The following is a 12,822-nucleotide window of genomic DNA, read 5'->3' as shown; positions in this document are numbered from 1 at the left end:
TATATTATACTATAGGACAAGGAGGAAAGAAAACAGAGGAACTCTATGTGTTGGGCACTTTACATACATTAACATAAGAAAAAAACAATCTACTCTTTATTGTTGAAGATTAAGCTATTTCCAATTTATTGCTATCATAAATAATATAATAAAAATAGGTAGGTTTTAAGAATAATTTTAACTCTTCCTCTTAAAATATTTTGGTAGCAAAAAAAAAATGTACTTCAGACCTACAATTGTTAATAATCAGAGTAAAAGATTTTTCAACAATTCCCTCTCCTCTCAGTTTCATGAAAAAGAGAAATGGATAAAAACTTACCCTTCCTTTATTTAGTGTTTCTTGTGCTTCTAACTTATAAACAAGAAAATCTAGAAAATATAAAATGGAGGAAATACAGTGTTCATTAATTGCTTGTGAAATTGTTAACCATCTAAAAGAATAAAGGAAATTTTTATTCAGACTTACAAAAAAAGTTCTGGGTTTAAAACAATCTGCTTGGTGTCTTATATATATACTTAATTTTGCCTCTTAATAGTTTGGAAAAAGTTGAAAAAACTATCATACAATTTTCCTCTTTACCTTAAAGCTGTAAATCTTGCATCAATATCCACATTACAACCAATTGATTAAAAGTGCATTTAGAAGGTGCACTGTGTAATTAACCAGCCTTGAAATTAAGGAGGAAAAAAACAGAAAGCACATCTAAAGCCAGAGGTGATTTTTTGCTATCCACTAGATGGCACACTAAAATCATTCAGGACCTAAAAAGAGAATGCAAGTCACTGAAACCATCTTTAATGCTCTTATTACAACTTATCATCCACTAGACGGCCCTATAAAATCACTTTGTATTTGAAGACAAGAAAAATCCAAATCCTATTAAAGCATTTCAATGATGTTAAGTTTCTGTTCTTTACACAGGCTTAATCCAAGGGTCAGTTACACATCCGAACCAATATTGCCGTCCCCTTTTCTCCCTCCTACACACTAAATTAATCACACAGAACACCTAACTTAAATCACAAGATTTATCACAAAACATGAATAAAAATATAAATACATATAACTGTAGATCACAAGCTGTATAAACACTATGCTTTCCACCAAAATTCTGATAAAAATCATAGCACTGCCTAATGCCTGTGCAAAATGTTAGTTTTTCAAATTGGACCAATATGATGTCCAATAAAAGCCCTCATAAGATAAAACAGGCGTTTAACTTAAAAGACATCATACAATATAATCAATTTATTGTTATAAATGTGTATATATATATGCATATGCATATATATATAATATGTCATATAAATATGTCATACTTGAGACAATGCATACTGTTACTTTCTGGATATTTGTAGACAAAAGTTCCAGGTATTAATAACATATGTATAATATTCAGATGTGTATCATATTCAAATGAAAAGCTATTTATTTCTGAAAGAATATATATAGTCAATATATGAACTACTTCAAGGTGGCACACATTGAGTGAAAGATTCTAAATGCAGTCTTGAGCAGGAATTATTTTATTGCACAAGGCACAGCAAATTGCTTGACATCTCTCTCTGTCTACCTATAAATCTGACTTCGGGTTGATCTCATCAATTTCTTAGCAAAAAAAGGTAGTAAAGCAAATATGTACATGATGCTTCAAGGAAGAGTATGATAAAAACAAAACACAAGGTACATTATTTACCTTCTTTGGCTTTCTTATGTTCAAGTCTTTCCTTTTGTAATGATTTTTCTAATCTTGATCTGTGTTCATACACAACTGGAAAAAAAAGTCAAAATTTGTATTCAATGGTTTAAAAATTCTAAAGTAAAATTAACATGAATTTTTAAAACAGGAGGAAAACAAGTTAGGGTCTTTTCACAATTAAAATAAAAAGGTATATATTTAGAATTTTCACATTCTGGATTTAAAAATAGATGCAATAATCGACATAATTCTGGGATGACTCCTATAGAATCTCTGAACAGTATGTCCCTCTATAGAACCAATACTCTGGAAGAGGCTGCTACCTTTTGTGCCAGCTCCTTTTCCTTCCCCTGCTTCTTTTTTCTTTTTAAGTGAGAGAGTCAGAGAGAGAGAGACAGAGAGATGGACAGATAGGGACAGAGAGTGACAGAGAGAGGGACAGACAGGACAGACAGAAAGGGAAAGAGATGAGAAGCGTCAATTCTTCATTGAGGCACTTAAGTTATTTATTAATTTGCTTTCTCATATGTGCCTTGACCAGGGGTAAGGCCAAGCCAGTGACTCCTTGCTCAAGCCAGGGGCTTTTAGGCTCAAGCCTGCGACACCAAGCTCAACCTAGAGAACCCATGCTCAAGCAGGATGAGTCTGCGCTCAAGTCAGCGACCTCAGGGTTTCAAACCTGGGTCCTCTGCATCCCAGGCCAATGCTCTGTCCATTGCGCCACTGCCTGGTCAGGCTCCCCTGCTTCTTAAATGAGCATTTCTGTGAGGTTCCTGGGCAACCATGCCCACGCCCACGACTTCAACCACCCTCTGCATAGCACTGACCCACAAATCTGTATCTCTAACTCCTCCTGCCTCTCTCTTAGGCACTTGAAACAACATTTCCTAAAGCCTATAGGTATTTCCACTCAGATATTTTATAAGCACTGCTGAGTCAACACAATCTGAATTTAAATTAAGGCTGCTGTGTGTCGGTAAGGAAACCACAGCAGTATACCACCGGAATGAAAAAGAAAAGTCTATGTCCCCACATCAAGGAAAACACAGAAATGAAGGAGGGAGGGATACTGGAAAGGACTGCAGAAGTGCCACACAAGAACAGCCAGGTTTATCACATCTGCCACGGCCAGTAGAAACCGACGGCAGAGGGATGTCTTGCTGTGACTTCCTGCACTTTACCATCCCTGTCTCCTCAGTCTACTCCACAGAGGCCAGAACTGCCGGGAGCAGGGGAGGAAGAGCAGGTACGTTAGAGGAAAGGCAGGGAGAGTCTACAGCAGGGATCCCCAAACTGCGGCCCCCTGGGGCCATTTATCCAGCCCCCACCACACTTCCGGAAGGGGCACCTCTTTCACTGGTGGTCAGTGAGAGGAGCACAGTATGCATCCACATCTTATGCTCCTGAGTACTGTATGTGGCAGCACCGCAGAGCGCAGCATCGCTCACGTACAGTACTACTTCCAGTGACGCGGGACGCACGCGTCATGGCTCCGGAAGCGCATCATATCACTTGTTACGGCTAGCAGTGACAAATATGGAACAGGACACTGACCATCTCATTAGCCAAAAGCAGGCCCACAGTTCCCATTGAAATACTGGTCAGTTTGTTGATTTAAATTTACTTATCTTTATTTTAAATATTGTATTTGTTCCCATTTTGTTTTTTTACTTTAAAATAAGATATGTGCAGTGTGCATAGGGATTTGTTCATAGTTTTTTTTATAGTCCAGCCCTCTAATGGCCTGAGGGACAGTGAACTGGCCCCTGGTGTAAAAAGTTTGGGGACACCTGGTCTACTGGAACTCTCTTCCCCACTCCAGGCTTCACAACTGCAGCAAGCGGAGCTGCAAGAGAGGGAGACTTCCCTCTGAATGAATAAAACATGTTATTACTATTCTGTACTAGACCAGATACTAAATCAAGATACTTACTACAACAAGGCTGTGGATAAATGATATTAAAAGTTGATTTTTATTGAATAAATTTGATGTGAAACACTTTAAGTTTAAGGAAGTCAATAGTGTTACTTTGATACATTTATATATTATAATTGCCGATGTAGCAATACTTACTATACTACATAATTATCATACAAGAAAGTTTTTCTTTTTTTTTTTTTTCAGTCTGAAAGAAGTCAAGAAGTAGCCAAGTCTGCCCTAGATTTCACCCAGGGACATAAAATGCAGCCCACAGAGTGGCTTAAACAGGCAATGTGGGGAAAGGAGAAAAGAGTAAGTGAAATTCCTGAGGTGCCGTTTGAAGCCGCTTGTTCAGCACTGTGGTCACATATGATGTCATTACCTGGCAAACTAAGCCAAACCTGTCAGTGGTTTTACCAGTCCTTAGCTCTGCACAATTACCCAAGATACAGTTTAATCATTAATCACTGCCTGACCATGCATAGCATATACAATTGGCCATCCAGAGTTATCATGGTCACAGCAACTCCCCTCCCCCCACCTGCTACAAGCCCTTGCTGCTGAAGGGATTCGCTGTTCCTCTGCCCACCCTTTCCCCTTTGTCACAGCTGCCAGTTACCAGCTACTGCTGTCCAACTTCCAACAGGACATCATCTCCTTCCCATACTACACATCCTGTCTTGTCATCTTATATACACCTCCCATCGCCAGGGCTCCATCTATAACAGGGGTCAGGAACCTTTTTGGCTGAGAGAGCCATGAACGCCACATATTTTAAAATGTAATTCCATGAGAGCCATACAACCCGTGTATGTTATGCATTATTCAATAAAAATTTGGTTTTGTCCCAGAGGACAGCTGTGATTGGCTCCAGCCACCCGCAACCATGAACATGAGCGGTAGGAAATGAATGGATTGTAATACATGAGAATGTTTTATATTTTTAACGTTATTTTTTTATTATTAAAGATTTGTCTGCGAGCCAGATGCAGCCATCAAAAGGGCCACATCTGGCTCACGAGCCATAGGTTCCCAACCCAATACAACCACGGCTCCTACTTCTACTCACACCTCTGCTAGCTAACATCTCTGTCCACAACTTCTAGAATGCCTGCCTCCACCCAAACTGGTCTGGTGTCACCCCTGCTGGCATGTCTGCCCCAGTCTCATCTTTCCCCTCGTCCTCAGCCTGTTACTAGTCATTGCAGTAATCTCTGCTCCAACCCCTTTCTCCACCCCAGTTCCTACTCTATTCACCACATGACCTCCACCACCCCGTGCTATTTATAAAGAAACCCAACACAACTCCGCATTGTCTTAGCACCTACTGTGTACCTGGCACCACATTATCAATAGAAAAGCAAAATGAATAGACAAGGGCCTTGGCCCCAAGAAGCTCAAGTCTAACACTGGAAATAGGTTAGGTCATTTTTAAATAATTAGAGCTAAATGCATTTGGGATAATAAAAGTATATTTAAGCCCAAGGAAAGACAGGGATGAGCTCTGGATTGGAGAGGGGCTGGGAAGACTTCTCCTAGGAGATTCTCTCTTGGATGCTTTGAGTGTGACGAGCAGTTTGGTAGACAGGGAGGCACATTCTGAAAGGCCTCACAAGGACAAAGGCACAGAGGTGTGAAACTAGACAGAAGGTAGTTGTACTCCAAAGAGCTTAGTTGCAAGTCCATTGTTGAGAAATCACATTTGTTCAAACACATCTGTATGGCATTTAAGTCCCAAAACCAACTTCCAAAAGCCTATTAACACCAAGAGTTTCCTTGGATTGATACAAACAGTGTCAACTTGTATGAAGTTTGAGACAAAGCAGGGAAAACAAAGATTAGTGCTATTTTATAACCACACCAAAGCCAAGCCCGGAACTGCAGGCTCATGGTCATGGAGGATTTCGGTCAGGTTGGGGACACTTACAGGGAAGCAGGTGAATTACAACGCCATCATGATATGACAGAGGCAAGAACAGAGTGCCACAGGACCACCCAGACTCCCAGCTGGGAAGGAAACACCCCCTCAACTCCAATCCACTGGCCAAAGTTCCCACGGTCTAGGTAGAAGGTCACAAGAATATAAACATGCCAGCTAAAAGGGGATCCTGGTACAACCATTGAACATATTACAGACAATCTCAGCAAGCATCTGCATTATTTTCAAAGGAAAAAAAACCAGGCGAAGTCAAGACCTTGCTCTAATGGAACTGAAATGGCAGCCAGGGGTCCGAGTCCAGGGGCCTCCTGAGGGTGTCAGATCCATTTGGGATAAATAATTCCAGTCTAGAAACACCCATAATTTAAAAAAAAAAAAACACAACAAAAACCTACAGCCTAGACAAGATTTATATGAGGGGACTGCTCACCACCCATCCCTAGCCACATCAGAGTAGTAGTAAATATTTTTGTGGACGAGTAAGGTTAGAGGGGGAAGCTGCACTTACATATTACAATCCTGTGAAATTCTTCCTTATTTAATAATATACAGCAGCAATCACTGTATGTAAACTCACTGTGTGAACTCAGCAACCAGATAATGATTATATTTGGCTTGGGAAGCAGAAAACTCATCAGTGTGATTCCATCTTCAACGAGAGCGGAGCATCCAGTAAAGTAGCCCAAACTGAGAGGGAGCGTGGGATGAGGCGACAGGCACAGGTGTGGGCCTGTGGGAAATGGTGCTGCATTCTTTCTTCATCCTCTTCTCTGCAACGCAGTCAGGAAGATACTGTGCCAACAGCTGGCCCACAGCACCCATTTATCATACTGAATCACACAACTGCCTTTGACAGTTTTATACTCAATGGGAATTTATATATTCAACATATTAATAGTCAAGTGTCTCAAGAGCCAAGAAATCCTAGGATACACAGTTATAAACTTTCATAAATCACCTGAAGAGATACTCTATGAAGTTCACAAAGAAGCAAACTGTTTGTGGATTACAGTCCTTGCGACATCTGAGACACAGTCATACACAAAATGGTATCACAACAAGAGCTCAGGCAAGAGAATGTGTTTTTGCAATAGGAGTAAAAAGATAGGATAAACAGGAATAGCGGCTATATGTAGAAAGCATGAGGTAACTGTATTATTAATAGTATCTTACTCAGAACTGGCCAAGCCATTATAGAGCATCAGCTTCTATAATGTAATAGAATGTATATATATATATTACATTATATACATGTCCTGATGTAATATAACTTAGGAATGCAAAAGGGGTTTGAGAGGTAGAGCTGATCAACAAGGAAGAAGGTGAAAGAGCAGCACTTGGTGGAGGGAGCTGGAGCACTGTTTTTTATCAGGTTCAGAGAAAGGCCAAAGAAGAATCACCAAACTGGGAGCTGACAAAACCACTAATAGTAGGTAAGGACCAGTGAAGTGAAAATTCTTGGATTTGGAAATTTTAGAAAGCATAAAAAAAGAGACAGGCAATAATATAATGATTGACAACATAGGCACAGGTGTCTGAGTTCATATCCCAGATCCATCCTTAAGGCAGTGGTTCTCAAAGTGTGCACCAGGGCGCACTGGTGTACCCTATGGTATTCCAGAGAAATATGTGCCTGTTGGAGTTTAAATTTTTGAGGAACAGAGGTGTGGGGAATTGGCTGTAAACTGACAGTCTGTCCAACCCCCCACCTCACTTGCCTGATTAGGTTCAAAAGGCTGTTAAGCTGTGGTGCTGGATTGTTTACACTACCCCCCATGTACCCCAGAAAGACTGGAGGCAAGTTTCTTCTATCCTTTGTTTGGTGTAAAGTTAAGATGATATGTATGGTGGGGGTTTTAGATTGATGACTATACATAAGGACTTGTCTCTTGAAGCCTTTTGGATTTCTATAAAAGAAGAATATGTGGCAATATCTAAAAAAGCTTTGAACATTTTACTACAATTTTCAACATCCTATTTATGTGAATTAGGATTTTCTACTCTCAACACAATTTAGAGTAAAAAGAGAGGAATTCTTCAATGTATTGACGAGGAAATAAGAATTTGCCTTTCAAATATATGCCCAAACATTGAAGAAATAAATCGCTAGGACACATCAGGCTCATGTTTCTCATAAACACAAGAACGAAAAATTTACTAAGTCTTACTAAGAGTGTATCTATCTATATATATATATATATATAAAGATAACATTTTTGTCTTTTTATTTTTTTAACTCTTTTTAATGAATTCTAAAAAGCATAACAAAAAATGTAATATAAAAATGTTTTCTAATGTCAGAATAAATTTAATTTTGTCATATTTTGTTTAATTACCATAAAAGCACGCTTGGACTTTATATTTTTTCTTTAATATTTGACTTATTATAACATATTTCTCAGAAATTTGTATAAAGTGCGCCTACTATTATTTGTAGGATTTTAAATGTGCCCCGACTTCAAACAGTTTGAGAAGCACTGCCTGAGGGGCCAGGCGCTGCACTGCTCCGTACTTCGGTTTCTCTATATGATGTGTGGCAATAGTAACAGTACCTATCTCTCTGGGGAGACGTCAGGGTTAAATGAGCTAATAAATGCCAGGTGCTTAGAACACTGCCTGGCAGAGTAAATGCCAGAAAATACTAAAATATTTTTTCACTTATCTGCTATGATGGCTTAAAACTGCCGGAGAGTAAATTAGGGAAGTCTTCTCAACCCTAAAATTAAATTCTAATAATAACAAAGTTATAGATATATATTCAATAAGGCATAAGATCTTGATTTTAATTTGCTTTAAAAATTTGTTTAAAAAATAATAAAGCAAATAATAAAGAAATAATAAAGCAAATAATCATTCCAAGAACTTAGGAAAACCCATAAGCCAATTTTTTAAATAAAATTTGAAGGACAGTAAAACAACCCAGATAGAATATTTGTGTCTTTGTAGCTCTTCTAGAAAATTTCCCTATCAATTAAACATACACACACACTACCCTTAATTTCTTTAAAATGCATTCTCCAGGCTTTTGAGCTAGTGATTTATCTAGATATGTTTACTGTTTTGCTTAGGAGGAGGATTGCTAATCAATCCTTGTGACTTATCTCTATTTTTCTATTTATACTCTGAACTCAAGGGCATCAGTCAAGATAAACTAATACTGCTAGCACTTTTGCAACAAAAATGGTATGTAGTGAATATTCTCATGGCACCAAGCACGTTAAGGGAAAATAAGTATAAAAATATGATAGTTCAATCTCAGCATTCAAGACCTTGAATGCAGAATAACACTATAACAGGGATAGGAGCTGAATCACAAAAATTCATGAGAAAAAGAGGAAATCCACAAGACTCATCATCTGCTTACTGAAGGAGTTTAATATTTTCCGTGCAATCGAGAATGGAAACAGGTTTTACTCTATCTTAAAGCCTTCAAAAGTTTACAAACATGTTAGCTTTTACAGCAATTTTCCACTTTAACTTTGACTTCCATCTGAAAGTCACAAGAGAAATTAGTTGTATACATCCACTACTGGGTAAAACACATATCCACAACATTTCAGGGCAAACTGCACCAGTTCAGAATTAGAAAGCAGCATTCCAAAATTAAACAGAAATACAGCTAAGTGTTCTAACACCTTAAGCCTAGAGAGGGCAATGCTTCTTTGGCAAAAGCAACAGCCCATACAATTTTGCTTTTAGTCCTGACAGTAACAGGTTTTATTTTTATTTTAAAAAATAAAGAAAAAAAGAAAACAACAAAGGCTTGATATAAATGTCACACAACCCAACATTATTTAATTTCACAATCTTAATATTGTGAAAATATTAAGATCTTCAACTTAATATTTGTCATTTGACATATAATAAAAATTAGAATGCACAACAAATTAGTGCTTTTAATAACTGTGGTTTGTAAAGCCAGTATCCACGGCCACTATCACAGCTGCCTGGCCCATGCAGGTTCGCATTTGATTCTGACAGACAGTAAAGAAACAACGGAGCCAAGAACTGGTGGGCCATTAGCTTTAATCCTAGCTTGCACCCAGCAGGCAAGTAAAAGACACACTGGGCTCCAAAACCCACTCATTCAGTGCTCACAAAGCTACTGACTTATCCGAGTTTCCTAGAATCAAAGGTTTGTACCTCACCAGCCTTATTCACCTCTGTTCCCCATCTCCTTCCTTCTCCCTGCACAAACTCTGCACAAACTGGCTTCTCACTCAGCACTCTGCCATCTTGGCTGCTTCTCCTCTCCTCCACGTGGCCTTTCTCTGCTTTCCTTTCTAATGCTAATCCCAGGAACCGAGAGAGCAAGCTCCTGGTCTGCCCCACTTTATAGTGTAGAAATCCAAACCTTTAATCCAATACACAAACAAGGAAATCTCTGATACAAAGTCACTTATCTGAGGCATAATGGGATTCCTCATGAGAGTGCACCACCCCACATCAAAAAGGGTGGGAAAGGCTTAGTCTTAAAACTAAGCCATAGGCTATAAGAATCCTGCCTGCCCACAGCCTGTCTCCCACACACAATGCAAACTATAAGCGAGCAAACATATTTATCATATTTACAAACTTATTTGACAAATATGGTTGAAGATTTTTATATATAAATCTAAAGTAAAATTTTATATCTAAAGTAAAATTCTTTCATATTTACCTCATAAGAAGTCTGAGAAAGAGCCTGACCAAGCAGTGACGCAGTGGATAGAGCGTCCGACTGGGATGAGGAAGGACCCAGGTTCGAGACCCTGAGGTTGCTAGCTTGAGTGCGGGCTCATCTGGTTTGAGTAAAGCTCACCAGCTTGGACCCAAGGTCACTGGTCTGAGCAAGGGATTACTCGGTCTGCTGAAGGACAACAGTCAAGGGACATATGAGAAAGCAATCAATGAACAACTAAGGTGTTCCAATGCGCAATGAAAAACTAATGATTGATGCTTCTTATCTCTCTCCGTTCCTGTCTGTCTGTCCCTATCTATCTCTCTCTCTCTCTCTCTCTCTCTCTCTGTAAAAAAATAAATAAATAAAACAACCACGTGACAGAAAAAGAAAGGAAACAACTAATACCCTTTCGAGGACTGCCCTGGAGCTGTAAGTAGGCAAGTGCTTCCCGGAGGCTTTGTCTCCCATGTGTCCCAGCCTGGCTCTTCCCAAAGCCCCCGAGTTGAGCACCCATCTTCAGAACCTGGCATGTGAGCTGCGTCCTTCCCATCACCACACAGAGAGCCTCCCACCGTCACTCAGCCCCAGCTGCACGCCTTCCAGTACAATTCAACCTTTCTAGTCGCTTGACTTATAGCTGAATTTAATTATTAATTAGCTTTTATTTATGGTAAGCTCCCTTTACCAAATTACATATTCACATTCCAAGCCTGGGGGCAAAACCTTCCAAAGGCTTCCCTTCCAAGTGAAGCCTGGAGCCTCGCATGGCTCCACCCGACTCCCCCCCCCCCCCCCCCCCCCCCCCCCCCCCCCCCCCCCGCTCGGCCAGTCGCAGCCTCCTTGTCTCCCCCAGACGCCAGGCAGTTCTCACCACAGCACCTCAACTGCCCCTTCCTGGTGCCTCCACTGCTCCTTCCCCAGGGCCCCATGCAACCAACTCCCGCCTCCTTCCCTCCTTCGGGTCTCCACCTTCTCACCAGGTCCTGCCCCAGACACCCCGCCTAGAACTGCAGCCTGCTTCCCATCTTCAACGCTGCCAGTCTCCTTCCCTACTTCATTTTTCTCCTAGCACTTCACACTACAGTATTTTTTACTGATCTGTCTTACCTTTTGCCCTTCCATTCACTAGAATAGAAGCTCAGTCAGAACAAGAATTTCTGGTCTGTAATTTCAACACTGCATCCCCAGGAAACTGATAAAGCATTCAATAGGTAATAAGTGAATGAAAGAATGAATAAATGAACTATACATGCCTTGAAGGATGAGGTCGGCCATCTCCTTTTTCCTTTTCTTCTAGACCCCAAACTCTCACTCCCACTTCCGTCCCAATTTCCGCTCCTAGTATCTAGTGGTATGCAATAATCTTGCTAAATGAATGAGGGCATTTAGAAAATACATATATTTGTCTTTTCCTCATTTGCCTGCTGTCCTTTATGTCCCAGCATTTTTAAACTAAATTTCCACATTTGTTGGCTCATATCAGTATCATATATCCCAGAGACTAAACAGATAACAGAATAGAGATTAAATGTAAACTTATCTGTTGCTGTAAGGCCCCTAAGATTAACAGTAGTTAAATCATAGCCCTGAAATACAGCTCTGAGAATGCTGAGACTAAAGAACAGTTTGATTAGGTGTTTTTCTACCATGTGGCAACTGAAGTATTTATTTTACTTAACAATAAAGTTCCCATAATACTTCACACAAGTGTCATTTTTTATACATAAATTTTTATTAATTTTAATGAGGTGACATCAATAAATCAGGGTACTTATGTTCAAAGAAAACATGTCCAGGTTATCTTGTCATTTAATTATGTTGCATACCCATCACCCAAAGTCAGATTGTCCTCCATTACCTTCTATCTAGTTTTCTTTGTGCCCCTCCCCCTCCCCCTTCCCCTCCTTCCCTCCCCCCCCCCAACCACCACACTCTTGTCCATATCTCTTAGTCTCGTTTTTTATGTCCCACCAATGTATGGAATCATGCAGTTCTTGCTTTTTTCTGATTTACTTACTTCACTTTGTATAATGTTATCAAGATCCCACCATTTTGTTGTAGATAATCTGATGTCATCATTTCGTATGGCTGAGTAGTATTCCATAGTGTATATATACCACATCTTCTTAATCTGGTCTTCTATCTGTCTATCTATCTATCTATATATATATATATAGAGAGAGAGAGAATATATAGAGAGAGTATATATAGAGAGAGTATATATATACATAGAGTATATATATATATTATAAAATATATATATTTTTTTTTTCCTGTATTTTTCTGAAGCCGGAAACGGGGAGAGACAGACAGACTCCCGCATGCGCCCGACCGGGATCCACCTGGCACGACACTCTGCCCACCAGGGGGCGATGCTCTGCCCCTCCGGGGCGTCGCTCTGCCGTGACCAGAGCCACTCTAGCACCTGGGGCAGAGGCCGAGGAGCCATCCCCAGCGCCCGGGCCATCTCTGCTCCAGTGGAGCCTCGGCTGGGGGAGGGGAAAGAGAGACAGAGAGGAAGAAGAGGGGGAGGGGTGGAGAAGCAAATGGGTGCTTCTCCTGTGTGCCCTGGCCGGGAATCGAACCCGGGACTTCTGCA

At 40.2% G+C, this 12,822-nt stretch overlaps 1 protein-coding gene across 4 annotated transcripts in view; it reads right to left on the bottom strand.

Annotated features, from left to right (window-relative positions):
* The window catches only part of GOLIM4 (golgi integral membrane protein 4), a 114,343-nt gene that overhangs the window by 49,111 nt on the left and 52,410 nt on the right, over positions 1-12,822 (bottom strand). For all 4 annotated transcript variants that reach the window (XM_066241180.1, XM_066241181.1, XM_066241182.1 and 1 more), the window contains exons 2-3: positions 1,698-1,772; positions 320-369 (exon numbers count right to left, since the gene is read on the bottom strand). In XM_066241180.1, coding sequence (XP_066097277.1) covers positions 320-369; positions 1,698-1,772 — 125 coding nt within the window. The remainder of the gene's footprint in view (positions 1-319; positions 370-1,697; positions 1,773-12,822) is intronic.

Source organism: Saccopteryx bilineata, chromosome 8 (assembly GCF_036850765.1).
Source record: "Saccopteryx bilineata isolate mSacBil1 chromosome 8, mSacBil1_pri_phased_curated, whole genome shotgun sequence".
Taxonomy (NCBI): Eukaryota; Metazoa; Chordata; class Mammalia; order Chiroptera; family Emballonuridae; genus Saccopteryx; species Saccopteryx bilineata.
Note: the sequence above shows the minus strand (reverse complement) of the source record. Positions and strands in the feature narration are given on the sequence as shown.